General features: G+C 43.3%; 1 protein-coding gene across 5 annotated transcripts in view; it reads left to right on the top strand.

The window, feature by feature from the left end:
* Nucleotides 1-26,407, top strand: part of HEPH (hephaestin) — a 29,655-nt gene extending 3,248 nt beyond the window's left edge. For 3 of the 5 annotated variants that reach the window (XM_065689772.1, XM_065689770.1, XM_065689773.1), the window contains 20 exons: nucleotides 190-386; nucleotides 2,215-2,459; nucleotides 3,203-3,415; nucleotides 3,987-4,166; nucleotides 4,571-4,825; nucleotides 5,395-5,563; nucleotides 6,573-6,712; nucleotides 7,402-7,533; nucleotides 8,146-8,357; nucleotides 9,993-10,143; nucleotides 10,434-10,646; nucleotides 11,455-11,665; nucleotides 11,941-12,080; nucleotides 12,970-13,101; nucleotides 14,034-14,140; nucleotides 14,844-15,069; nucleotides 16,406-16,545; nucleotides 16,897-17,059; nucleotides 18,855-18,887; nucleotides 20,320-26,407. In XM_065689772.1, coding sequence (XP_065545844.1) covers nucleotides 223-386; nucleotides 2,215-2,459; nucleotides 3,203-3,415; nucleotides 3,987-4,166; nucleotides 4,571-4,825; nucleotides 5,395-5,563; nucleotides 6,573-6,712; nucleotides 7,402-7,533; nucleotides 8,146-8,357; nucleotides 9,993-10,143; nucleotides 10,434-10,646; nucleotides 11,455-11,665; nucleotides 11,941-12,080; nucleotides 12,970-13,101; nucleotides 14,034-14,140; nucleotides 14,844-15,069; nucleotides 16,406-16,545; nucleotides 16,897-17,059; nucleotides 18,855-18,887; nucleotides 20,320-20,564 — 3,471 coding nt within the window. In that variant the 5' untranslated portion in view covers nucleotides 190-222 and the 3' untranslated portion in view covers nucleotides 20,565-26,407. The other 2 variants (XM_065689774.1, XM_065689775.1) reach the window with 2 other exon arrangements.
* Nucleotides 26,408-27,962: the final 1,555 nt, after the last annotated feature.

Consider the following 27,962-nt stretch of genomic DNA (forward strand, 5'->3'; position numbering starts at 1 on the left):
ACAAAGGTTAATCTGTTATGAGAAGTAATGTTTCGTACTGGGGACTGATCAGCATGGCATACTCTCAATCCACCTTGAATAACGATCCAGGATTTCTGCCGGACTTTTTCATCCCCTTGCAAAGTGTTTGGTACCTTCAAACCATGTCATCATATTCCACTACCTTTGTTTTTCTTTTCTCCCAAATAGGTGTAACCTCTAAAAGCACCTTCATTTCAGGCTATGATGGGATTGTTTTGGTTGTTGCTGCTTTGCATCCACATGCTGTCACCTGTGTTTGCTGGAGGTGTCACCAGAGTCTATTACTTCGGGATCCATGAGGTGGACTGGAACTACGCTCCAACAGGGAAGAATGTACTTGCTAACCAAAGCATCACACATAACCCGTATGTTTGCTTCTATAAGAATTTAGTCTGGTACTGACTTGAAATAGTAATTTTGTGAGTAATTTCAGGGAAGTATTCTGAGGCATCTAAGCAAGCAAAAAAACTATCTGATGTCGATCTTTATGAGCTTAATGGTTAACTTATTTTATCATAGTGTTGGGACACATAGGAGCATAGAAACTGTATTAGTGGGGAAAATGAATGATCAGTTTGATGAAACATCCACTGCCTGTACACCAGCAGGGAGTACAATCACTCTTATGATAGAACCCATTGTGCAGTACTCTGCCCTGGGGTTTCATTTTTCTTAATTCCAGCTGGTGATTAGCTTTTATATCCTGAGGCATGGTGACTTTTTGCCTTCATGTAAATGATTTCACAGAAATGGTTTGCTTTGGTTTGGATGGAATTTCAAGCATTAGACTTAATGGACCTTCCTGCATGTAATTTTAGAGGTTGTTTGAAAAATGCTTTAGTTTTTTTTGTGGAAGTAAATCTGGAAACTGCAATAATTACTTTGAGTCACTACAGAAACAGGCTTTAGTTTCTGTTTTCAAAACATTAAATGTTTTTCTTTGTTTCTTTGTTTTTTGTTTTTTTTTTTTTTTTGCATAGCTTTCCACATCTTTTTAAAGGCATTTGTGCTTCCCTCCATCCCATTTTCTGTGGTGAATAACCTGTATTTCTTGACCTGCTCTGTCATTTACCACCACCTCCCATAATAAATAACACTGAAGTTTATACTTATCTTTCATAAACAGCGCAGCAGGAATGGGAGGAGTTCACAGAAAAATGTCAAGGTCTGTTAGTTTAGTGTGGAAAAGTCTTTCTGGAGACACTGAATGGACTTAAATAGTTCGCAGGGTTAATTCACAATTAATAAAGATGTTATCACTGACTCCTGCAGTGCTAATGAATGTAGTGGGCTTTGTTTGCCTTCTTTCATAGTACATTAAGAGAGGAGAATGAAATTCAAGGACATTAAACTTGGCAATTTAAAAACTGTTCTGTCACTGCAAACAATTAGCTAATGGGACTTATTTATACAATGATTGTAGAAAACAAGAAAGTGATATTGATATGAATGATATTAATGTGAATGCTTGAAAAGTTGTTTTATTTTCTTGGGAAGAAATGGACTCTAAAACGAAGTATGAATTATTGTAAACTCTGCTAGTAGTGGCTGCAGGTATGACTACAAAGGGATGAGTTGTAGCTTGTACAACTAGAGCCGAGCCCTTCACAATTTTCAGTGACAAAGTCAATGCTTGATGTTTTAGTCTCAACTATTCATCTTTGAGAGATAAACATTAGTTTGCCTGTATTTCAGGGCTACTTACATTACGGCAGGGTGATTGATAGTGCATGGGAAATGATGGGAGTAACCTTGGCTCTCATTTAGCTCTCCCACTAATGCCTGGACCGTGATTCATCTCTTATCTACGAAGAATTAGCCATAAAGTGCAAATGTACTCATGAGTTGAACTTTAGTACCTCTATGAGGTTTTAAGTCGGGAAGCTGCTTACATGTTGGGTACGTACCTGCCTGACTTGTCTGCCGTTCTGTCTGCTAAAATAAATAATTTGGAATCTGTTAAGTAGAAAATCATCTTTTAGACTGCATTTTGGGCAGAGAACTCAGGAGATCTCCCCCACCCTCAAGTGATTTTGTTGGAAATACTATGAAAGTGCAGGCAGTCCTCTGTAATACCAAGCTTTCAGGCTTATCTGGGAAGGCTGTGTGTCATTGTCACTCCACTGTGTTATCAACCAGCTGTTTTATATAATGCATGACTCATGGTGCCTTTCCCTTTTCTGAATTCAACAGCAAGGCCTCAAAATTCCTCCAGCCTGGAAAAGACAGGGTGGGAAGCACGTACAAGAAATCTGTCTATAAGCAGCACACAGACTCCACATATACCACTGAGATTCCTAAACCTGACTGGCTGGGGTTCCTTGGGCCCATCATCCGAGCAGAAGTGGGGGATACTATCAAAGTACACCTAAGAAATTTTGCTAGTCGACCATATACAATCCATCCTCACGGAGTTTTCTATGAAAAGGACTCTGAAGGTAAATGGGGCACTGCCATAAGGGAGGCAGATTTTTCTCACTGGGAGCTTAGGAGTGTGCATTGTGGAAAGATGTCTGTAAAGCCACAGAGTTGGTTAGCCCAAAGCTATGTTGCAGAAAAGCAATAGTTTAGTGAGGTTACCGGATGTTGGGTTAGCAGGTTCATGTGTCTAGGAGTAATTTACTGACCTGGGCATTACAATACACAGTGTGGCTTTCTTTGTTTTTAGAACTTGCTAAACTTGCTAGTGGGAGAGTGGTGAAGAAGGAAAAGACCTGTATTCATTATTTGAAGTGCTGTAGTATAAGAATCATGAGTATGAGCTGCAGGTGGCTCACAACAATGGTGAAGTGTGAGTCTAAAGAACAGCTATTTGAAGCAACCCTAAAAATTGTAGAGAGGTTGACTGGGGCATGTTGCAGGGTTGAAGGCAAAGTAGCAAGAGATGAAATGGGAATCATCTTTCTGACTGTGCTGTCATATTTGCTGGAAAAGTTACCTTACAGTGGCTCTTGTCTCTGTCTTAGGGAATCATGATTAAATACTGTTTCAGCCTTGGTATGGTGTCACTTTGAAATCTGCTACCCAGGTATCTCTGTGCAACTCTGAATGAGAGCAGCTCAGCAGGGGGGTTGAAACTAGATAATCTTAAGGTCCTTTCCAACCCTAACTATTCTATGATTCTGTGTGTGGGCACCTCTGCTCTTCTTGAATGGATGTTGTGGTTGCTCAATTGTTCTAGGATCCCTGTATCCTGATATGTCCCCCCAGGATCAGAAGAAGGATGATGCTGTTTTCCCAGGAGGGAATTACACCTATACTTGGACTGTTCCTGAAGATCACAGCCCAACTGTTGATGACCCAAACTGCTTGACATGGATCTACCACTCTCATATTGATGCACCAAAGGACATTGCATCTGGATTAATTGGGCCATTACTTACATGCAAAAAAGGTGAAAACTCCAAGAGAAAGCAGCTGAGGGTTGCAGCTTCATTCTATACCTTTACAGGATTTTTGTTGTGATTTGAACAAGAGTGGAATGAGAAGATATTTTGGTGGGCAGCTGCAGCTTCAGAGGAAAATGCAGTATGAGTGGAGAAGACAGAGCCTGTGTTCTGATGTTCTAGTCATTATGTGGTCTTGCTCCCTTAGTGGCTGTGCAGGTGAATTTGTAGGCCTCTTTATCTGAGAGCTGTTTGAATCCATATTAAAAGCAGGGATTCTGTCCATGACCTAGTTTAAGTGTTAAAAACTGGGGACTGTTTGATTTCAGCAGGAAAGGTGAAGGTGGTGTGGTTCAGTCATGTAGTGGCAAAGGTGCTTGTGAGTGATAAGTGTAGTAACAGGGATATACTAGATAAGAGTGAGTTTGCTGGAACTCTGCTATGAGCTGTGCTAGGATGCTGGGGAAAACATCTAATTTGTGTGATAAGAGTTACTCTTCTACTGATGTTTTAATCTATGTGCTGATGACTGCTTTTCTTGCATGGAAGAATATTCATACATCCTTTCTTTCACTCTAGGAATGCTGACTGGCAGTTCTCAAAGACGTCAGGATGTGGACATTGATTTCTTTCTGATGTTCAATGTGGTGGATGAGAACCTAAGCTGGTATCTGGATGAAAACATAGCACTGTTCTGCACAGATCCAGCCTCGGTAGACAAAGATGATGAGGAATTTCAAGAAAGCAACAAAATGCATGGTCAGTGTCACCTTCATGAAGCCACAGACTCTGCCCAGATGCTCCAGGGGTGTTGGTGCTCTGATATCTTGAAATGCACTTTTGGCTGTTGTATGCCAGGGATAAGGGAGACAACAAGCTCTTAGATATTGTGCTAAGTGAATGATGTCACAGGGATACTCCAGTTCCAGAAAAAATGTTATTTTCCTTTAATCTTTGGCATGAGGGAGCCTTTGTTAGTAATTTGGAGGTTTTTGAATACACTTAACTTTATGAATGAGTTGTGGGGCTGTGCTCTCCAGAACAAGAAGGGGGGGTTGAGTTCTTGTTATGTCCATCCTGCAAACACTTCTGTACTGTGATTTGCTGGCAGAAGCTCTGAAGGACCCTTTTCTGATCTGATTTTTGCTTGCTTGGTTTTGCAGCTATTAATGGTTACGTGTTTGGAAACCTGCCTGAGCTGGCGATGTGTGCTGGAGATTATGTTTCATGGCATCTCTTTGGGATGGGCAATGAAATCGATGTTCATACAGCCTACTTCCATGGAGAAATGCTCAATATTCGAGGCCATAGGACAGATGTGGCCAGCCTCTTCCCAGCCACTTTTGTTACAGCAGACATGATCCCCCGTAACCCTGGGAGATGGCTACTGAGCTGTCAGGTCAATGATCACATAGAAGGTAAGGCAGAGGTTGTAATATGTCCTGTGCTCTGCAGCCTCTGTTTTTTCTCCCGGTGTAGCCCTGTGATGCACAGTGTGGTAGGGGGGGCAGTGCCTTGGGCAGCATCCCCACTGAAAACATCCCTAGATGAATTGGGTGATTCCTTGTCTAGTATAAATTGGGGTGATCTGGTTATTGAAGTGTGGGCCAGACTTCCTGGGCATGGCTTATACCACTGTATGGTGTTCTATGCTGATCAGTGGTGAAGACAATACTTGGTACAGCAGAAAGTGAAGATGAAGCAGTGCCTCAATCTGTAGTCCCTGTGAGAGGCACTTGCATGGTACACCATGGTACCTGAGGACAGCAGAAGGCTCTATTTGCTCTTTGCCTGTACTTCCATAGAATGCAATTAAGAAGTTCTGCTCACTAACACAAATTCCTTGCCTTGAGAACCATCTAATCACCTTCTGGGACAATAAAGGAAAATGGCCAGTTCATAGTAGGAAGGTGGGATTGTTCATTGCTGGTCAAACTGGTTGAGAGGGGTAAAGCATGTATGTCCTCCTCCACCATGTCTTGAACAGCTGGGATGGGAGCACTCTATGAAGTCCGGCCCTGTTCTCGGCAATCTCCAGCATCCAACCTGGAGGGGAAAGTTCGGAAATACTACATAGCTGCAAAGGAGGTGCAGTGGGACTATGGACCTTCAGGACTCGACCAAAGCAGTGGGAAACGGCTGAGTGAGGAAGGCAGGTAAGCAAGAGGCTAATGGGCTGGGGCAATGTTTGGGGGTATCTGGTCTGTGATGGGGAGGCTGCTAAGGAAAATGTGGAATTTCCTTCTTACCAAAATACATATCTGCAATTCATGTGGAATTCCTGGGAAGGCAGATCACCCCATCTGGAAATGAAGGCTGCTGTAGCTAGACTGTACTGAGAACAGTACTAGGCACTTCGGGTGATTTCAAGAAGTGTGCTGAACTACTAAGAAAGCACATCTTGCAGCAGACACAGGGTGGCAGAGCTAGCCTGCAGATACGCTTCACTGTACCCTTTCTGCAGCAAGCAGTTTCTGGGAAATCAAATGAAGTGACCTCTCCAACATCCTTCCGTCCCACATGTCACATGGTTGTGATAGCAGTTAGTGAGTGATTTCCCATTCAGACTTTGGCTAACTGAAACAAAGACATTCCTCCCCCTCTCTTCCTTAGGACACTGTTGAAGAGGATATACCTCTTTTAGGTGGAGAAGTATAAATGCGGAGTGATGGTTTACCAAAAGCCAAATAACAACTCTTTTGCAGAACTTAGAAGGAAAAGCTCCTTATACCTGTGAGCTGGCCTTGCAACTAAGCTGAGTCTCCTGCAAGGCATGTTATGTCTGTGTTTGGAGAGGGCGATGATGGAGGATTTGTCATTTATAGCCTTTCAGTTTTCTGCACTGAAGTTTTGTTCACTGCCCTGTCTCGCTCATCTTGTGTTGAGATGCTGTTCAGATCTGTGCCATTGAACCCAGCTGTTTCAGCTGGGAGAGGGCTGTAGGCCAGAGGTGTTCCTTGAACATGTAGGTAGATGAGTCTGTAGGATTAAAAAGCTTCACAGAAAAGCTGTGCTTGTTCCAAAGTGGTGATGTCTGAAAAGCTTGTCTGAAAAGCTTCTTGATTTGGAGATGCTGCTGACACTGCCAGAGGAGTGTGGGGAAGAGGGAGCAGGAGAACAGGACTGATTCATAGAAATTGCCCGACGTTTTCTTTTTTCAATTAGCCCTGCTGAGCAGTTTTTCAGGCGTGGCCCTTACAGAATTGGAGGAGTCTACTGGAAAGCAAAGTATGTGGAATATACTGATGAGAGCTTTCGTGAGGAAAAGCAGCAATCGGAAGAAGAGAAACACCTTGGGATACTTGGTAGGAATCATCCAGCAACACAAATCTGCTTTCATTGTCAGTGAGTTTGATGCTGATATCAGGGGTACCAGTTGGCTGTAGCTGCTCTCTCATTTCATGGTGCAGTGAGAGGCACAGGGGAGGTGTTTTACAGCAGTTACACCTAAGAGTGAGTGGGACAGGCAGAGGATGCGAAATGGTAAAATAGACAGAATCACTTTTCTATTGGGGCAGTATTCAGAGGTTAGTAGTAAGGGTTGAAGGATAAGATTGTTGTATTAAAGACACACAGTTCTTTTCTAGCTGGCAGGAGTAGTGGCTCACAGGCAGGGGGTGGCATTAGAGAATTTCACACCCCTCTTTACCTGCCTGCCCAGGGCACATGTCTTAGAAGGCTGGGTAAGCCTTTTGTAGGTGAGTGAGAGACATGGGCCTTTCCTGAGGGTGTTTTGGCACATCTTGCCATTTTGTTACTTATTCTATGAATGCCTGAAGCCTCTCTGAGTTCTCCTGCAGACCCAAAGTGCTTTAAAACAGCTCTTGTCAGTCCCTGTTCCTGCTGTCAGGGCTGAAGGGCCTCAGGCAGTGCCAACATGTGGAGTGCCTGCCTCTTCTGCATCCTCTGCTCACTCAGCCTGGGTGAAAAGTGGTCCTGACTGCTTTGGTTTGCTGTTGCTCTGTTGCTCACATGCTCTCTACAATTTGCGTAGGTCCAGTGATCAAAGCTGAAGTTGGAGACACCATCCTGGTGACATTTGTTAACAAAGCCTCCTGGCCATTCAGCATCCAGCCTCACGGAGTGTCCTATGGGAAGGCATGGGAAGGGATGCGGTACCATGATGGTTTGTGGTTCTTTTTTTCTTGAGTAATTCAATGTTAATGCTGGTGGTGGGGCTGCACATCCCATACCTCCTCTGGGCTGAAGAGTTTCTGCAGCTGTGAAGGACTGGATGTGGTCAGGAATTAGGTGCAAGCCACCTTGGTCCTCTGAGCCTGCCTGAAGCCTTGCTGAAGGAGTCTTTCCACTGAACTGGTGCCCAGGAAGGGTGCCAGAGGGAGTATGCTTCCAGAGATTCTTTTTTCTGAGAAGAAAGCTATAAACCAAAGCTCAGGTCATCTCTAGCTGTTTGAGACCCTTTGAGCAGAGTAGTGTGCCCAGTGCCCCCCAGCTTAGAGAACCACATGGTTCCAATATTTAACTCCCCAGATGCAGCTGGATCTGCTTCTTTATTTCCCCTTGCATGCCCACCTCTGCCATGGTGCAGTGGGAAGTTTACATGGTACTGAGAGCAGATCCCTCTGTGCCTTAACTACACCCATGCCATGCTTTAGAGATGCTGGGTATTTAAGTGACAGGAACGAAGTAAAACCCAGTTTGAATGTAGCTGGTGAGAAGATGGAACTAAGCTTGTAGAGGGACTTTGGGAATAACCATGCCAATCTCTGTTTTAAAGGTCTGTTTGAGAATGGGGTTTCTGTTGCACCACTGCACAACTTTACGTACCGCTGGACTGTGCCAAAGCATGTTGGGCCCATGGCCAGTGACCCTCCATGCCTGACCTGGATGTACAGCTCAGCTGTGAATCCCATCAAAGACCCCAGTTCAGGCTTAGTAGGGCCTCTGATTATCTGCAAGCCAGGCACTTTGGATGAGAACAACAAACAGGTAAAAGGGGTTTTCATGCTGTGCTCTTACCAGGTTCTTTGCTTTCCTGTAGAGACAGGAAGCAACAGCCAAACATCAGGGAACACAATGAGAACAGATGTATATTAGCATGAATCCAGCAGAGTAAGATCGAAGCAACAAGTCAGGTTAACATAGGAATGCTGGTGCATTCCAATGCCCCAGACATTTTCACATGGGAAAGTCTAGTGTTCCAGGTTCCCCAGGGTTGCCCTGGAAATGGTTTCTGGGCTCTGCTTAAAAACTCACAGATGAACTTGGCTGAACTGTACATTGGATGTGACTTTGTAGCTAACTTTTGTCCTGAGACTTGCATAGCAGACTGCTTTCAGAGGCATGTGGAATAATCGTTGCAGTCTCAAAAACGTTAAAAAGACTTTCAGGTTTTTTGCTTGAGTGATATAATGCTTTGAGGTTTGGGTAAGCTTCATTTCTTCTGCAAGATCAGTTCATTTTCAAGTAGAGTTGACTACAAAAAAAAAAAAAGCATGTGGAAATTACGTTAGTCTTTATGCTTTTAATGGAGAGGTGAAATCTGGAGGGTGACCAGAACTTCCTCTTGGAATTTTACTTGGGTAGTCTGCTCATGTCAGTAAACGTAGGGAAGGCAATAAATTAATATCCTGGGAAGTGCAAGACAGATTAGTAGAGCCTTATTGTGAAAAACAGCAGGCAGCAGGAAAACTGCCATCCTGCTTGCCTTGTGGTGTAGATCAGGGAGTGGCTGCTAAGTCTGAAGTCTGAAAAGAGCTTCCACAAGAGCCTCCCTGGAGGAGCTGACTGTTAGTGGTGGCATGATGTGGCTAAATTGGGAATGCAGAAGAGATCAACATGTGGCACAGGGTGAAAATGTGACTCTTCTGAGCAGAGGATCATGAATATGTACATCCCACTATGTGAAGGAGCTGTTATAAAGATAAAAGATTTGCAGGTGTTGAAAACAGACCTTTTTGTAAAGGTAGGATGGGGAAAAATCAACTGGAGCAGAAATTCCATGATCTTAGTCAATCCTTTAATGAATGCTTAATTGGGAAAGGTGCATGGCCACTTCTCGTGCACCTGTGTGCTGCAGACTCAGAATTGCTCAGCCTTCTCTGCAGAGTGTCTTCCTGGGTACAGCTGAGGCAGCAGATATCAAAGAGACAATCTAGACAACACTAGGGGTATTCTTTTAGTGGGGGAATGCATCATACTTTACAGTTCTTTTCTTAGGAGATTGAACATTTTCAGGGGATTAGGGTAATAAAAAAAATCCTCAGTCCAGGCCTGTGGTAAGATAAAGGAGGCATGGAATGTAGTCATCCACCTGCCTCATGGGCTGGGCTCTTGATTCCCAGGTCTGATCTGGAGAGATGGTGAAACCCACCCTTAAACATAGGGATGGGGAAAGGAGGCAGTGATTTGGTATCCTTAGATTGATTCCAGTCACTTGTGTGAAATATCATGGGAAAACCACAAGTGGTGCCTCTCGTGAAACAAAAGAGGGACATTCAACATGAGTAAAGGGACAGCCCTGGCCCTCAGTGGGGAACATGGTAGCCAGGCAAAAACATCCTTAACTGTAAAGACAGTTAGTTGGTGAGTTTTAAAAATTAACAGCCATTATTGTAATTATAGAAAGGGATCGACAAAGAGTTTTACCTTCTCTTCAGTGTGTTTGACGAGAACCTCAGCTGGTATTTAAATGCAAACATAAAGTACTATTTAAGGATGGAAGAGGCTTCGGTGCAAGAGGATGATGACTTCAAGGAGTCAAACAGGATGCATGGTATGGCCTGATGCTGTTCTGTGTGCAGCAGGATTGAACCTGCAAAACATGGGGTGGTGCTCACCTAAAGACTGAGCTGGGGAGCTGGAATGGCTGTGTTGTATTGGCCTGAAATCAGGTGAGGCTGGAGGCAGCAGGTGGGACATGGGACAAGAAGCTCAGCTGTCTTGAAGTGTGTTCAGGGTGAATTACAAGAAAGCTACACTTCAGCTGCCAGGCCTGCTGTGTCAAAGCATGTGCACAAAATGAATCTCTTACCTGCAGAGAATGAATTGCATTCTCCTTTGCAGCCATCAATGGAATTATGTTTGGTAACTTGCCTGGGCTGAATGTGTGTGAAGGAGACAATGTGACCTGGCACCTTCTGGGTTTGGGCAGTGAAGCAGATGTACATGGAGCTGTGTTTCAGGGAAACACTCTACAGATGAATGGGATGCGTAGAGATTCAACCAGTCTGTTCCCCCACACATTTGCTACTGCTTTCATGCAACCTGATAACAATGGTAAGTGCCTGCACATCTAACTTAGCAGAAGGCAAAGTCTCCTGTTGTGGTATTTGTTCCTGTGGCTGATTCTTCAGCACAGCATAAACTCTTACAGAGTGAGCTGTGCTTTAGATCCTGTTTGGTCCCATTTATGAGGCCTCAGCTCCTGCATTTGCATCTGATTCTGGAGAAGCACAGGAGATACAGGATCTTGTCCCACACTGATTCTCTAGGCTGCCTCTTCCTGTTTAATATTTGCAGTAACAGCCCTGATGGGTGTTGCTGCCTGTGACCCAGAGAAATATGTATGCATGTCTTTCACAGTAAAGGAGTAGACAGTGCCAGAACTTAACTCCCCTCTCCATGGCTTGTGGAGGCTCATGTTTGACCTACCCCTGTCCTCCCAGTTTGCAGGGAAGGCACACAATACTGTCTTGCTTATGCAGTGCAATGGCCTCAGCTGCCAGTTGTCTCCTCCCCTTTGGCATTTGCAGGCTAGATCTTTTACTTCAACAGCATCTCAGCTGTGGTAGCATGGTTATATTACTCTGCTGATTTCCTCCCTTCCAGTAAGCTGCTTATTGTGTAAGAAACCCTTCTGAGATTTTTTTTTTTTTTTTTGTGTAGGACTTTGTTGTGCCATTCCTACTTGGTTTCTCTAACAACCCCTTTTAATCTCAGCCTGTGGCAACCGAACTCCCTAAACAAACACCCATACGCACAACACATACCAATGTCAACCATGTCACAGGCTCTGCATGGGAAGCAGCTGTTTCCTGGAATCTTTGAAAGTAGCTGATATCTGTGTTCATGCTGCCTCCCTCAGGGATCTTTGAGATCTACTGCCAGACGAGCAATCACTACCAGGCTGGAATGAGGGAACGCTACTCCGTTTCCAAGTGTGGAAAAGTTGATCCTGCTCCTGCCCGTCAGTACAGGGGTGTGCGGATTTATTACATCATGGCAGAGGAGGTGGTGTGGGACTATGCGCCTGACCGGAGCTGGGAGAGGGAGCGGCACAACCATTCTGCAGAGAGGTAAAGCCTGTCTTCTGGGAAACCCTTTGGCAAAGTTTCTCGGTATATTCCTAGTAGACTGTGGTGAAGCTTGCTAGGTATCTTGGCCATTCTGTGACCTGGTGCATATGGCACTGTTGGTGGTGCTGCTGATTGGAGCTGCAGCCTCTGTGCCCATCTTTGCAGCCAAAGCAGGTCTCAGGAAACCCATTCACTAGTGAACCTAATGCCACAAGGTAGCTGTTGATTGCCCCTGAGCTTTTGGGTTATCTCAGCACTCACTCTGCATTTCTCAGCTATGCCGATGTATTTTTGAGCAACGAGAATGGACTACTTGGCTCCAAGTACAAGAAGGCAGTTTACAGGGAGTACACCGATGGGACTTTCCAGACCCCCAAGGCCAGGATAAATGGTGATGAGCACCTGGGAATACTAGGTAAGGGTATGTGTAGAGGGTATATTTTCTGCTCACACAGTGGTGGGACTTGGACTCCAGAGTTTCAGTGCCTAAAGACTATAATCTGAAGGCCTCCTATTTATTTAGGCATCTGCTAAATGAGGAGGAATTCAGACTGTCTCCTATCCATATCTAATAGCTTTGGAGATAGCAGTAAAGAAGGTCCTGAAAACAGCTTGTAGGAAACCATGGATTCTCATGCATGCGTCTGCCAACTTTTTCATGGCTTGGGCAAAGCATTCTTCACACCTGCATTTCTGACTGTAGGACAGAAACAACTGCTGATTTCTAGAGAGCACCCTGAGAGGTGTAGGTGAAAATCTGTTGCTGTGAGAGAAATGTTTCTGGGGCCAAAGCAGACAGACATTGAGAAGTGGAGGAGTACATTGCAATGACTGATTAGTCCATGGAATCACAGCAATGTGTTATGAACTTAGGACTGAGTGGTGCTAGAGCAGCAAGGCTAAGGCAGTGCATACCATTCAAAATAGGTTGCAGTTCTGATTTGTGACCCCTGTCAGGCCAAATTGAATACTGCCATATTTTTTTAAATCAGCAGCAAGGGATGATCACGGTGTGAAATTTAGCATAGCAGTATTCAGAAATCAAGTCTTAGTTGTACTGGGCACAGTTAAAATGCCTAACAGCCTTCACTTCCCTCATTGTGAAACTCAGTCTGTTTTTTTTTTTTAAGACTTGAATTGAGACCAACTTCCAATTCTGTTTTTGGGAGGTAGAGAAGAGGGAGGGGAATGTCATAAATATATTAACAAATAAATAAATTATACATCTTGAGATATGGGAATATTCTCAAGAGATATGTTGACAGTTTTTGCTAGTCTCAAGAGTACACTCTTCCTATCTCAAGGTCCTTTTCTGTGGGCAGAAGTGGGAGATATTCTCAACATCGTGTTTAAGAACAATGCCACACGACCCTACTCCATTCATGCACATGGGGTTCTGGAAAGAGAGATGGGACAGCCACAAGTAGCAAACCCTGGTAAGTCACTGGTCTCTAGTCATATTCCTGTATGGTTTAACAAAGCTAATTTAGCCTATGGCTAGGCTGGTTTCCTTAGGCAGGCTTAGATGTACTTGTTCTCTTATGGTAGAGAACTGGAACTGAACAGTAAGTGGTCTTTCAAGTTCATCTAGATTTAGTGATACCATCTGCGTGGAAATAGCAGCCCTGGGAGTTCATATTCTGCTCTGATACCTAGGATGTTTGTAGCACAAACCTTTCTGTGTGCAGCCTTACCCCCCACACTGTGTGGAGTGTCTCTAGGAAGAAGGGTGATGACAATTCATAGCTCAGTCCTTGGTAGCTCTGGGCTAACTGCCCGTGATGAGGGAAGCTTGCCCTTCTTTGGGACCTATACTTTGTGATGTGCACAGTAATATGAAATAGGCAAAATGCAAAATTGCTTGTCAGGATGCCGAGTGAAATCACCGATTTTTTTCATAGTCCAGATGCCAATTTGTGTAGATTTTTGTCTCCTTCAACTTGTGCAGAGTGTCTAAGCAATAAAAAAATTTTCAGTGAGGCCTTGTCTTTCTGAAACATATTGTTAATATGCAAAATAGTAATCTTAAAAATTAATTTGAGCATTATAAATATACTTCAGAGATGAAAAGTCATCTCAAGCTCAATCTGTACTGAAGAGAAATGTAATTTCTTCGATCAGCTCCATCCTCAAAACTGGCAGATAAAATAGAGCTGTGCTGATACCAGATAGTGTGTTCATCCTGTGGCCCCTCTGCATTGCTTGTGAGAGCAGAACTGCTATCCTGCTTCACAGTATTTTAGGGAAGAAAGATTGTGTCCAACAAAATCAGAATTGAAATTGCACTTTTTCTGTGGTGTTCTGCATGACGCTCAGCAAACTGGTGAGTGAGTGTATCACTGGTGTTAATGGTTCTTCTCTCACTCAGGTGACATTGTTACATACCGATGGGAAGTTCCTGAGAGATCTGGTCCGGGGCCAAGTGACTCAGCTTGTGTTCCTTGGATCTACTATTCCGTGGTGGACCCAGTAAAGGTAAAGTAGACAGTAGAACCAGAAAGGCCCAACTAGACATGTTTTTCACCCTTTCTAGTATTACACAATGGGAGATGGATATAATTTAGAGATTGGCCCAGCCAAGAGGTAGAACAACAACCTTGTGACATCTCCAGCATTCTCCTGGGAGAGAAAACCTTCACGAAACAAGTCCATTGTCTCCTTGACAGTAACCTTCCTTCAGTGATTTGTAGGATATGAGAGCATCTTCCAGTCAGTCATGGCTTTTATTTGAGAGCCAAAGTGCTAGCCTGTAAACGCAGAAATTCTCCAAAATTAGGCCCCATGGATAAAGCAGGAAGATTTGAGCATTGCTAGGATCAATTATAGCACTGATTTCACAGGGAGGATCTGTGAATAAGCCGTAACATTCAACCCAGAGATTTACTGCCCCTTTATCTCAAGTTGCAGTTTTTGCAGTCAGAATATTTTGTTACCATTCTTATTTGACTTTTGGATTCGCATTTAAAAGAACATGTTTAGTCTCTGGTTTTGTGCTGTGGTAGCTGATGTTCTAATGTGAGTACTTACACAGTAGCACTGTTTGTTTTCAGTGCAGTGGTACAGGGAACAGAAAATACTGTTGCTGAAAGTCAAAGAAAAGTGTGTATAAGAGAGAAGGTGAGAAGATCTTTGCCTCAGAGTTGTATGAGTTTCTTTTTTTCTCCTTCACTGTGATTAGGATATGTACAGTGGTCTGATTGGACCCCTGAAGATCTGCCGGAGAGGGGCACTGCGATCTGATGGGATCAGGAAGGATGTAAAGAGGGAGTTTGCTCTACTGTTCCTGGTTTTTGATGAAAATCAGTCCTGGTACTTGGAGGAGAATGTGGAACATTACAGTAAGGGAAATCACAAGGAGATCAACCTGCTGGATGACAAATTTGTGGAAAGCAACAAAATGCATGGTAATGCCTGGTAGACACCCATTGAACACCCATTACTATCTACAGAAAGTTCAGGTTGATTCTGTGACCTCTAAGTGGTCGGCCACCCAAAACCCAAGAGCTTGACTCCTAGTGAATGCCCTCATGATTTTGCATTGCACAGAATTAAGCTGTATGTTCTCAATATTGCAGCACATACACAGCACAAAGATTTGATCTACAATGAAGGCTGTCTATTATGGCTGTCCCTGTCAAAAGGAGTAGCAAGATATGAGCCAGAGAGGTTAATATCTGGTGTGTCTAACTTGGGATAGGAAATAAAATCAAATTTGAAATTAACTTGTCAGACTAATTTAATTTGGTTTGTCTCAGGGCCATTAGAGTATATTAGATTTCAGATTGACCAACCTATGTGGCTGCAATACACGACTCCGTTGTTTTAGGTGATTACCCAAAAATGGAAAACTATATTTCTACCATAGTAGGATGAACACCTTTTTCTATGTTGACATATTTATGTTAGCTTCTCTCTGTATTCTATCTGTAAAGTATTCTCAGCAAAACAAGCTTCCTGGCAGTTAATAATTCTTTGCTATTCTTATCTCCTTATGTGTACTGTCATTATGACTGGCTGATATAAAAAATCTCTAAATAAACACGTCCATGAAGTTGTTATTGTTAAACCAATATTATGGCTAGCAAAACCAACACACTGAAGTTTGATGCTTTTTTTGATCTATACAAAGTGACAGTGGCAGATCTGGGTGTAAAACATGGGTATTCCTGCCCTTGGATTGTGTCCAAGTCTTATTCCCTCTGTCATCTGTGCATGAAAGTTGACATTGCATTCAGCTCACAGTTTCAGTCCCTCTCCTGCATTTACAGTCAAAGCAGTATTCCTTCTGGCTGTGCTAATTCTGATACAAAGTCCTGCCATGTAGTGATTTTACAAGTGATCAGCATGTAACGTGTGCAGCCAGCATGAGACACAGAATGACAGGGTTGCCTTTTGGCAGGATTTACCCATTTTCATTGTTCAAGTAAGTTGTTCAGAGATTTATGTGTATATAGATATATACATATTTCCTGATCATTGGGCTAAAAAGTCAATTTTTGCGTTTTGACTTTTAGAAGTAACCACCTCTGCAGTTTTCAGCAGAGGTAGTTTTTGAGATTTGAGCTGAGCTGCCAAACTTCTGGGGGGATTGTCATATGGAAGGCACTATTGATGTGCTGGTTGCTGTATGAGCTTTGTAGCATCTAGCTTCCAGTGCATGTTCTTCCTCTGAAATGGTTCAACATTGCTACCATTTCAATAACAGCCTTTTCTACTGTTTCTCTGTTGTTTTTTGCACAGCAATCAATGGGAGGCTCTACGCAAACTTGCCTGGGCTGACCATGTTTCAGGGTGAGTGGGTGAACTGGTACTTGCTGGGAATGGGTCAGGAGATTGATGTCCACACAGTCCATTTTCATGCCGAGACCTTCATATACAAGGTAAGAATATCCCCTCATGATAAAGCAGAAACTGACCATTGGTATAGTCACCTGTGTGTGACTATGGACTAGAACTTGCATGACCTTGCAGAAACTTCACCCATCTAGGAAAGGGATGTGATTTTACACATCCAAATCTGACTTGCTGAGCCTTTGTATTGTGCTGATATGTCTAACCTTTAGGTTGTTTGCTTTCCCAGCTACAGCCAGGAGTTAATCTTTGAAATCTTTTTCTGAGCTTTTAAAAGCTGTAGTAGCACTGAAGTGCTCTCCAGCAACACAAATAGAATTTTCTTTCTGTAAAAGAAGCACAGGGCACTGCACACTAACAGCCTCCCTTCCCTTTGACAGAATGGCAAAAGCTACAGAGCAGATGTTGTAGATCTGTTTCCTGGAACCTTTGAAATGGTGGAGATGTTAGTTGGGAACCCTGGGACGTGGCTGCTCCACTGTCATGTGTCTGATCACATTCATGCTGGGATGGAGATACTCTTCACTGTCTTGCCTAGATCAGGTAGAGAGCTACCCTTGTTATTGTAAAACATCTAACAGCACTTTCTACTCCTGCTGTTAAATTCTGTTTGTATCACACTTACAATTCTTTTACATGCCATAACCAGCCAGTTAATTGAACAGGTAATTACTTAAGTACTAGCAATTTCAGATGTTCCTTTTGAATATGGTAATACCTGCAGCTGGAATTAACAGCAAATGAGTTTCTGGGGTTTACAATGCTTACATTATTCTTACAAGCTTTATGTTAGCTTGTGTCTGAGAAGCAATGTTCAGCTATCAGCCAGTAATTGCTCTTACTGAGAATATTACCTGTAATCTAAATGCACATCCTAATGCTTTTCATTTCACCAGGAAACACTGGGAGGTGCCTAAAGGTGAGTAGCTCTGTACTGGGTTTGGCTGTGACAGTTAATTTTCTTCATAGCAGCCCAGATGGTGCTGTGTTTTAGATTTGTTACCAAAACAGAGCTGGTAACACACCCATGGCTTTGCTATTGCTGAACTGTGCTTACACACACCAGTGGTCAAGGTCTTCTCATGTTTTTTACTCCAAAGGTAGGGTGGGCAAGAGGCAACCCACAAGTTGGGGGTGTTTTAGTTTTTTTTCCTTTCTTTCCCCCCCTTGCTTTTGCCCTTCAAATTCCCTCCCCGTTCCTGCTGGGGGTGAGTGAGCAACCCTGCTAGTCCATCAAGTGCTCAGAGACTTTGTGCTTTTCTGTTGTGGTTTAAGCCTAGCTGATAGCTCAGAACCATGCAGCTACTTGTGGTTTGCCCTCCCCTGTTTAAGTTTTAACCTGTTACCCCTTGTCTTATCACTACAGTCCCTAATGAAGAGTCCCTCCCCAGCATCCTTATAGGTGTCTTTCAGATACTGGAAGGCTGCTCTGAGGTCTCCACGCAGCCTTCTCTTCTCCAGGCTGAACAGCCCCAACTTTCTCAGCCTGTCTTCATACAGGAGGTGCTCCCGTCCCCTGATCATCCTCAGGGCCCTTCTCTGGACTTGTTCCAACAGTTCGTGTACTTTTTATGTTGAGGACACCAGAATTGTGGGCAATACTCCGAGTATATGTAATACTTAGAATAAAGGAAATAGCAGGGGGAGATAATAAAAACTAAAAGGGTATGGGGGGAAAAAAACCAACAAATAAATGCAAATGATGCACAATACAGTTGTTGACCAATATCCAGCCTGACCTCAGCTGCAATAGGTCCTTTCCAAGTAACTCCCCCCAGCTGATATTCTGGGCATGATGTGCTGTGGTACTGAATACCCCTTTGGCTAGTTTGGGTCAGGGGTCCTGTCTCTTGCCCCTCCCGGCTTCTTGGACCCCATCTCACTGGCAGAGCATGAGACTGAAAAGTCCATGATCAGGGTTAAGTGCTACTGAGCAACAGTGTAAAACATTGGTGTGTTATCAGCCAAAACACAGCATTGCACCAGCTACTAGGAATAAAGTTAACTCTAGCTCAGCTGAAAACAAGAAACTTTCTCTCAAAGGCTGTAAAGGGTTGTGTGGTGGGAATGGGTCTGCTTTTGGAGCAGGTAATACAAAAACACTCCTGGTGTGATGTGAAGAAGGGAAACATTGATTAAAAAAAAAAAAAAACTAAACAAAAAAAACTCCAAACCAAACCCAACCAGAAAACCAACCCCGAAACCCCCAAAACAACAAAACCTGCAAGCTCTGGAAAATCATGGTGCTTGTGGACCTGATCCTTGCCAAGTATGCCATGTTCATGACCCTCTACCTGTTCAGCCCAACACTTTTTTACCCTCTTTTGTTTCCTTTCAGAGCCAGAGCTTGAAGCTGTAAACTACAGTGCAGGTATGGTGTATGTTGCACTGCTGAATACTCTGTGTGTGTGAAGTGGAAGAGAAAGGGACATCTCTAATCAGTACAGAGATTTAGATCTGTGCAAAAAGAAGGGAGGAGCACAAACATCACTTATAGCCTCTTCTCTGAGACTTGCCAGCATTTTAGTCTGAGGTTGGGCTACTGGTGGATAAGAGGGAAGGTTCCAGGTTAGTTTATCTGTTTTCCAAATGTCTGTGCTCTGATGATAATAAATAAGGATGTTGTACTTGTTAGGCTTTTTTGACCATGTTGGATGAAAAAGTTTAGTGGCTTCACATCCTGTTGTACTTGCTGTATATTGATTCATCTTCAAAGCAGAGTGTAGGCTTAGAAACTGGCAGAGATTCAAAGGACTTTGGAGGAGGATGTTGCAAAGGAAGTGATTTTTCTTATCCCTTTCCATCACACCCCGAGGGACACCTTAGATTAGTTGTCCTCCCTTTTTGGGCTGTCAGTGACTGGTTTAGAGAATTATCACATTGATCATCACTAGCTCAAGGGACTGAGTCAGCATGCAAACAAGCACATCTGCTTCCTGGTCTGTTCTTCCCCCAACAAAAGAGCCTAAGCACATGCCCTGGCTCTTTCAGGTATTTTAAAGAGCAGATGCGCAAAGACATTTGGTTGAGCAGCACCAGGGAAGAGTAATAGACAAGGTCCCTTTAAAGTTTTCTGGGGGTAAAAGTCTGAATAGTTTATGGTGGTTACTTATTTCCCTGATTTTAGATCTTTCTCCACAACTCAATGGGTGTAAAAAGTAGGAAACGTCAGAGCAGTAGTGACAATATGAATAATTTTTTACACCATGCTCAAGCACCAGCCTGTGTATACTCATGAGGTGAAAATGCTTGATCACCAGTTGTTGCCTCTGCAAATAACCACTTTTCTCAAAAAAGTGGCTGCTGCCTCTATGTGGAAGCATAAGAGAGCTCAGGATCTCAAGTGGCTCACCACTGAAATGACTGAACACATGCACTCAGAATAATGGTGATTAGGACAACAGCCATGTGCATGGGAAGCTTGGAGCAGGGTGGGGAACTTGGAGCAGCTCTGCTCTGGACAAATGTTCTCTTCTCCATTCTTCTGTTCTTAACCCAGCCACTGACTCCCCACACAACCTGGGTCATTTCTCTTGTGAGTGGGAGAGCAATAGTTAGCTGATTGGCTTGAACAGCTCTGAGAGACAGTGAGGTCCTGGGATGTAGTGGATTAGGGAAAGAACCCTTTGTTCTCAAATTTATGTGACCTTAGGGATGAGGGTCTGTTAGATGAATGGTGATCAGGTCTCCTTTGACTTGCTTTCATTGCACTGGGTCTTTTACTCCTTTTCTGTATTTCTTGGAACCTTTCAGTGGTGGTTTTCTGAGCTCTCATTGGAACTATCTTTTTGTCTATCACTCAGAGCTGCCACTTGAGGATAAGGATGAGTCCCAGAAGATAATGCTTTTTGGATCTAAGTTGGCTCAAGGGCAGATAGAGGCCACAGTCATCACTCTAGCCATAGTAGGAATGGTGCTTTTCCTGCTTGTCTGCCTTCTCCTTGGAGTGGTCATCTATCTGGAGAGACAAAAGAAGTTAAGACGCAATCGGAGGTCCATCCTGGATGATGGATTCAAGCTCATGTCTAAAAAGAATTCAGGGCTGTAACAGCCATATAAACTTTGGGCTCTCTGCTTGGAGCAGAGGCTGGACTGTTGTACACAGCGAAGATTTTTTAGGTCATCATTTTGATTGTACACTGTTCTTCTAGAAGCTGAGGAAGGAAAGCTGAAGCCCTGACCTCTTCATGTATTCTCCTCAGCACTGTAAAGAAAAAGTCCATCCAGGAGAGATATGGGGACCCTTTGAACTGACAGAAGACAAGTAACAAGAGTAAAATCTAAAATACTGCTTTTCCTCAAGAAAGAGAGGAGACAGTCAACTATTCTGTTCTCTCCAGAGCAACTCACTTTGGTCTTTCTCAACAGACTAGCTTAGGCCAGATTCCAGTCTCGCTCTGTTGCCAGAGCTCAGTTGGGAATTGTCTCCTGAGAAAATGTGAGCCTTTGAAGTAATTAATCTGAAGGAGGAAGGTGATTTTTTTTTTTGTTAATAAATTAATACAGAAGAAAAAAGTGTTAATTTAGATTTGGATTGCTGTGTTTTGAATAATTGGACAGATACAAATTTAGGACAGTATATTTCACAGTGTCAGAAAAGTCCATAAGGATATTACAGTAGCTTTACTATGACACATTCTTCTGCTCTCAGCACCCCAGGCAATGTGCTTTGATACTGGACATCCTGTGTTTTGTCCTGGGAGATGCAGCTTTCCCAAGTACTGCAGAGCATCCTGGTGACTTCCCTGCACTGCAGTTCTGTCAGTCTGTGCACTGGTGCAGCTTCTTGTGCAACAGTCAGGGATAGTGTGGTGTTCTGTGATGTGGTTTGCTCTCTTTCAAATGATTTTGGTGATGATATCTCCAGAATTGAGTCAATGCTGTGTTCCTGCTGTGAGCCAAGCCAAAGACTCAGTCCTGTGTGAGCTGGAGCTTATACTTGGCACAGAAGAAGTCAGGGAGTGCTTCTCCCACTGTGGTGCAATGATAGGTTTGTTCAGGCAAATGTGGCAACAGTAAATATGGAGAAAGCTGAAGTGCTGATGGAATTTAGCAGCATGGAGCAAATAAGCTGCAGTCTGTGGATTGTGAGGTAGCATGGCCTTAGATAAGGGGATGTTTGCCACAATAAGGTGTTGTACTAATGGGACCCTTGCCTTTTAGATAGCACAAAATCATGCGTGGAGAGGACTGTCCTGGTAAATAAATCTTCATAGAGAAGAATTACAGAATTAGAGGATTGCTGTCTACTGCACTCTCTTTGGTTAATGAGAGTCCCCAGGGGAGAGAAGCTGGATGCTGGGGGACTCAGCTTGGAGCCAGGAAGGGATGGGGACACAGTGCCACCCCTCTGGTCCTAGGTTCCCCTTTGAGTTGGTGTCAGGACCAAGCTGTAGGAGTCAGTGGTGTAGCCTGTGACTAACCCCAGAGCTCTGTAGCCCACCCCACAGGCTGTGGTAGCCATAGTCCAGTGGCAGCCATGCCCATGTATATCAGTTGCATCACCCTGCATGTCAAGTACCAAGCAGTTCCATATAAAATATCTATCTTCCTGGCTCACCCACTGAATCCCCATTATCTAAATGGATGCAGGTTAGTGATTACATATTTCTGTCCCTACTTTTAAACTGGAAAGGGTGTAAAAGAAATCCTTTCTGGGTGGCTTTCAGGGGCGATTAAAGCAGAGCCAGCTAAATGGTGGTAATGACAAGGGACTGCTGTAGGTTATTTAGGTATAACAGCACCATTTTAATCAGAACAATAGTTACAACATCTTAATCATGCTCAATTCATATCGGGTCCCTATGTATTTCCAGCTGCTCTTTCCTTTCACAATGGGGACAAATCTCATTAATTTTCTTTCATTACACTTCATTAAGCCTGGTTAGGAGCTGGGGAACTTTTGAATGCTCTGAACCTCAGTACTCTTTGCTGATTGTGAACCCTTATTCAGAGGCAGTTTCAAACCAGAGGTTTACAAGCCCACCAGTCCTCAGTGAATTTTAGAAGATATGTCATTAAAGGTAAGCTTCCTGCTTGGTTCTTAATTTCCCCAAAAAATGTTCTCGGCCTAAACTGAGACAGAGTTACTGTAAATGTATTTACTTTCTTCGAGAAAGTGGAAAGAGAGAGGAAGTCACCCTCCAGTTCTTCAGCCAGTAGCCAGGGCACTAAGCTGGATGATAGCAGGCTTGGGTTTTAGCTCTGGCTCTGAAGCAGGGCAGAGCAGGGACTGGGTTGTATGTCTGAATTTGCACAGCAGGCTGCCAAAGGTCCTCCAGTGTAGTGGTTTTCTTTTGGGCCAAGTGGAGTATCAGTGGTGGAGGTCTTTTCTCCAGCAGTACTAACTGATGCTCTTGAGCACACACCCTAAGGAGGCCTCAGTGAGTGGCTGTTGTAGGAGAGGACTTTGTCCTCTATGCGATTCCACCCCAGGCTGAGAAAACTCTGAGGAAAGCTTTGCACAAAACAGATGATTTTGCTAAAACTTTCTGTTGCAACAAACTGACAACAGTTTATTGGCAGTTTCACAACTGCTGCTAGTCAGAAGTTGTTTCTCCCAGCTGGTGGGGAGAGGAGGAGGTGGAAGAAAGATGTTTCATGGGCCTGGTGACTCTGAGCTGGAGACCATGAAAAAATGAAGGCAGCAAGCCTTCTGTCTGAGCATCCTACAGTGTCTTGTTTGTGCTTATCTCCAATGCATGTATGGCTACCAAGGACTTACCGTCTTAAGAAGACAGCATGGGGGGCAGGATCAGGGTCTTGACACTGCTGCTGCACAGGGAAACACTGGGATGGCAAGAGCTCCCACGCTGAGCTGAGGCAGTAGATCATGTGAGTGCAAAATAAACTAAGGTAAAAGGCTGTTCTGTAGTGGTTCAAGATCGGTGGTTTTGCAACAATACACATTGAAAAGGATGAGAAGTGCTCATGTAATCATTAGCATGGTTCAGCTCAAAAGAACAGAAGGACAAACACATGTATACATACTCTTAGATAACTTGCTGTAGGCAACCTAAATAAAAACATTCCACAAAAACCACACTGCACTTCAATACGCACTGCCGCTATGAGTCCAGAACAAGTTTATCTTCATGGAAGAGCTGGTATCTCGGGTTTTGTATGGGACAAATGTATGAAGCAGCTAGTTTTTCCTATTGTATTCACTTTAACTAGTGCTTTTTGTCTGCAGTTCTAATATTTCCCTTCCTAAGCCCTGGTTAGATGTGATAAACTTTTCAGAAGTTTGCCTAGATGGTCACTCACATCTTTCAGGTTACCCACACTCTTCCAGGCTGTCTAGGTGACTGCAAAGCTGTATTACTTATTAGCATGGCAGCAGCTGGCCGTTTGAGATGAAAATCCCTTTATTAGTGCTGTCATCTTGCTCAGTGATGGGCATAATCACCACTACATTACTCTAGCAGGCAGACAATCGTGTCCGTACTCCATGTCAGTGCCAGGCCAATGTTCAGCTGACAGTCCTTTATAGTCTCATACTATGGATGTGAGAGAGGTGCCGGTTAAAAGCAGGCTGCCTTTTGAATGTGCACATGGAAGGATAAAATGCTGCCTTTATTTTTTTTCTCTAAACACAAAAGTTAAATGTCAAATGTCAAATTAACATGAAGCACACCATGAAGACTAACACTGGTAATTGTCAGTGAAAGAATTTGAATGTCTTTTCTTTCAGATGTAATGTCGTCTTTGATTCTGAATCAAATGTGAGGCTTAATATGCAGCTTGTTTTGTAATATATAATTGCTATGTGGACTGTTTACAGTGCTTATAATTCTGTTGGCACAGCAAATTATAGGAGTGATTGTTAAGTCTGGAGCTATGTGCTGCCTGGGGAAAGGAATTCAAGCACAGTGGCTGCCAAAACAGGGTGATCTGCAAAATCACAACTGAAGGATGGATCTGAGTAGAAGTAAAAGCTGGCCTCCAACTGAGTCCTGTATGAAACAAGAATGAGACAATGTGCATACACAAGGTACCAGATTTGCCAAAGCATTAGCCTCAAAGAATTGGTTAATTTAGTCACAGACTGTTCTGGTGATGTGAGAACAGCAGGACTGGGCATGTGATTGATGAAACAGCTATTACTGGGAATTAGCATTTGTGGTGTTCAAATTCAAAGACAGCCTGCCTTGGAAATCAGTTTGTTTGTTAATTTGCTCCTATTTCGGGGAAAGTAAATCTATTACTCAGGAGGTGTTCTTTAAAACCATATCCTTTCATGGTCCCGGGACAGGTTTCTCAAACCACAGGAAGGATGGGAGAGAAACCACGTACCTACTCCCAGTGAGCCCCAGAGGAAGAGTAAGAGAGTAACTCAGTCTACTGGGAGAAGGTACAGGCAAAAGTGCTGCTGTTGCTGGCAGTGTGTTTGATGGGTGCAGGAGAGAAAAGTTCTCTTTGTCACCAATAAGAACAAAGAAATTACATCATATCTTTGTGTACAGAGGATGTTGATGGAGTGTGCGGTTTTGAATCTGTCACTGTAAGGAGCTTACAAAAAACTCTGCCTGTAAGACCTTCCTACTAATAATATTCTATTTTTCATATTTAGGGGTTACTTTCTTCAAATGAAAGCTTTCGCTGTAGAAATAAGTAAAGAACAGCCATCTGCTTTCAGGCAGGCTGATTTGCTATGTGAGAAACAAACAGGCAGAAAAAGCTTGGATGCCAAGAGAGCATGGTCCATTCCTGCTGCCCATGGGCTCCTGTTGTAGAAGGCCCTGTCGAAAAGCACATTGGCTGTGGTGCAGGAGGGAGGTTCCTTCTCCACTTGTCAGTGCAAGTACCTAAGCCAAACATAACCTGCAGCAGACTCCACTGGTGTGAGCACCCACTTGTAGCTTCAATCTCTCCAGGTTTGGTGTTTACTAGTAATTTTTCAGGTCTTGGCTATCACCAGAGATGGAGGGAGTGGGCTGAGTGATTTACATTTAGATTCCGGCGGGCTTTTCAAAACCTAACCTTTGAACAAGGCAGTATGAAGGATTGTGCTTAGTCCAATTTACAGACTCTCAATTTGTTAAACATCCAAAAAGCCCTCAAACTATAGCAGCAGTGTGGATTTAAAACAGGTGGATTGTTAGCTGGATTGCATTTAATGGAAAGCACTGTAGTGTTTCAGCTTATCCAGGTGAGCTCATTAGTGGTGTATTGAGCTGAAAAAAACCCTTCTTTCATCAATACTTTGTAAGTATACAATTCAGTAAGCTACAAGTGGCATGTGACCCTAGAAAGCTTCCTTTCTGCTTCCTTTTTTCAGTGCAAAAGAAATTCTTCTTGGGGAGAGTGCTATTATTTAATCTGCACTTTGGTCTACGTGTTCAACATCAGGCCTATAAATGTGCATACAGATGCTTATGGACGCATGCATGGTTTTGCACGGGCCCAACATCTTGTAAAACAGTTATAGAGGACACAGGAGGGTCCTTGTCATCCTTTGCCAGCTCTGTGGCAAATCTCCCGTCCTGCACAGAGGTCTTGCTATGCGCTTACACATGCAACTCTGTGTAATGCTAAGCAGCTGAGACCTTGTTCCATTTCTAAAGGCATGTCATGCTTTTAAGCTGTAATCTTTTGTTTCACCAAAAAAAAAAAAAAAAAAAGAAAAAAAAACAAACCCAGCACACATTTCCTGACTGACGGGAGTTTCTTCAACAGAACTGAAGCAGGCATTCCAGCTCTGATTTCTAAAAACCCAGAGGAGCTTTATGTCAAAACTATGATTTCTCTTAAAAAAAGTGTTCACAATGGAAAATGGAAATTATCCTTTTGGTTTACAAAGATGTTTTGATGCTACTGGAATGTTTCATTTGATTTTACAAGATATGACTGAAACTATTAAAAAAGATATTAATAAAGTCTTGACACAAATTCTTCCCCCTTATTCTTCTTACATTTCAGGAGCTTTATGTAATCTTTCCTGTCCTCTGAAACTTGGAAAGTAAGTATATCTATTATTAAAAGTATTAGCTATCTAAATAAACCGTAAGGCAGGAGAAACACAGTTGTCTCTCTTCATACCTGAAAATTACTTAAGGAACAAATGCCTGACTTGCTTAAGGTCAAAGCTGGTTAGGCTAGGACTAGAGCCTACACCAACTTGGCTTTGTGCTGTTTGCAGCTATTGGCACAACCCCAAGGAAGCCTTCTGGAAAGTGCCAAAAACCATGTTGAAGCAAAGCTCATCCGGAGCACAGTGGCTACCCTTTCCTCATAAGTTCCTGCTCCTTCCACTGCCTCGCTGCCCATCCACACTCTGAAGATTTGGCTGCAAGTCCCGTATCAGAACGGCTCGTGGCTCTGTTTTCTCTCTGCAGCCTTTAGAAGTCCTCAGTTTGGAGACATTTTGTGAATTAGGCTGTAAGAATGAACCAGGATCCCTTGGCATTGCTAATTGCCAGCCTGAGAAGCCCAGTGTGTGATGAACCACCTCTGGGTATTGTAGTCATGACTTTCATGCCTTTCTTAATATTCAAATGCATAACTTGGAAGTGACTTCCTCCTGGGTGCTGTTCTCTTCCTAGAATGGGTGGGATCTGCAGGCTGGAGGATTCACTGTGAAACTGCAAATTGCAGATGTAGTAAATACGAAATTTTACTGTTGCTTTGTAAGGAACCTTCTGGGAAATCTGCTGCTGGTGTCATGGCTGAGTTCTGTGATTTCCCTTGGGCGAAGATGTATAAAAGTTTGATAAAACTGATTACAGTGTTTCACTAGCCAGCAAATTCCCAAAAGGCTGATCATCCATCATAGCACCCAATCACTGTCAGTGGTGGTACAGGATGTGAGATGAGGGCATATCTTTTTACCTCTTTGAGAAGCTCAGATAAATCACTGTCAAGGGAAGTCATTGTGTTCAATCGTATTAAAAGCCTCAAGACTAGTTACAAAGCTCACAACAGGAGTGGAGGCATTGTGGTTCAGCCACAGTAATGCAAAAGTTTAGTTAAAATGGTGGTTAATGCCTATGTGCTATAAACTGAGGGGCTATAAAGAAGCAGTGGGCATCTTGAGTGCTTGTACAAAGCTTCAGGAATAAATTGCTGCTAGCTTTATTTTCTAATAATTTAAATAAAAATAGGTGGTGGTGGCATTTCACACTGTGTTACACTCAGCAATTCCATTCTTACCCAGGGGAACAGCAGCATTGCTGATAGAAATAATTTGTGGATTTTTAATAGGTGAAAGGGAACCAAGATTTACAATTTTTCTCATTTTAATTTGCACAGATAAAAATCAGACACCTCAGATTTTGCCTATTTTCAATCAGTCTTGCAAACAATAATTCAGTATCCATCAAATACCTGTGTAGCCATACAACCGCTTCAGTTGATTGGGGGTCTCTGTCAGCTCTTTAGTTACACAGGCATGGTCCATTATGTCTTTCCTATTAATCCTTTTGGTTTAGGCTGCCTTCTACTGCTT

The sequence above is a fragment of the Lathamus discolor genome, chromosome 9, assembly GCF_037157495.1.
Source record: "Lathamus discolor isolate bLatDis1 chromosome 9, bLatDis1.hap1, whole genome shotgun sequence".
Classification (NCBI taxonomy): domain Eukaryota; kingdom Metazoa; phylum Chordata; class Aves; order Psittaciformes; family Psittacidae; genus Lathamus; species Lathamus discolor.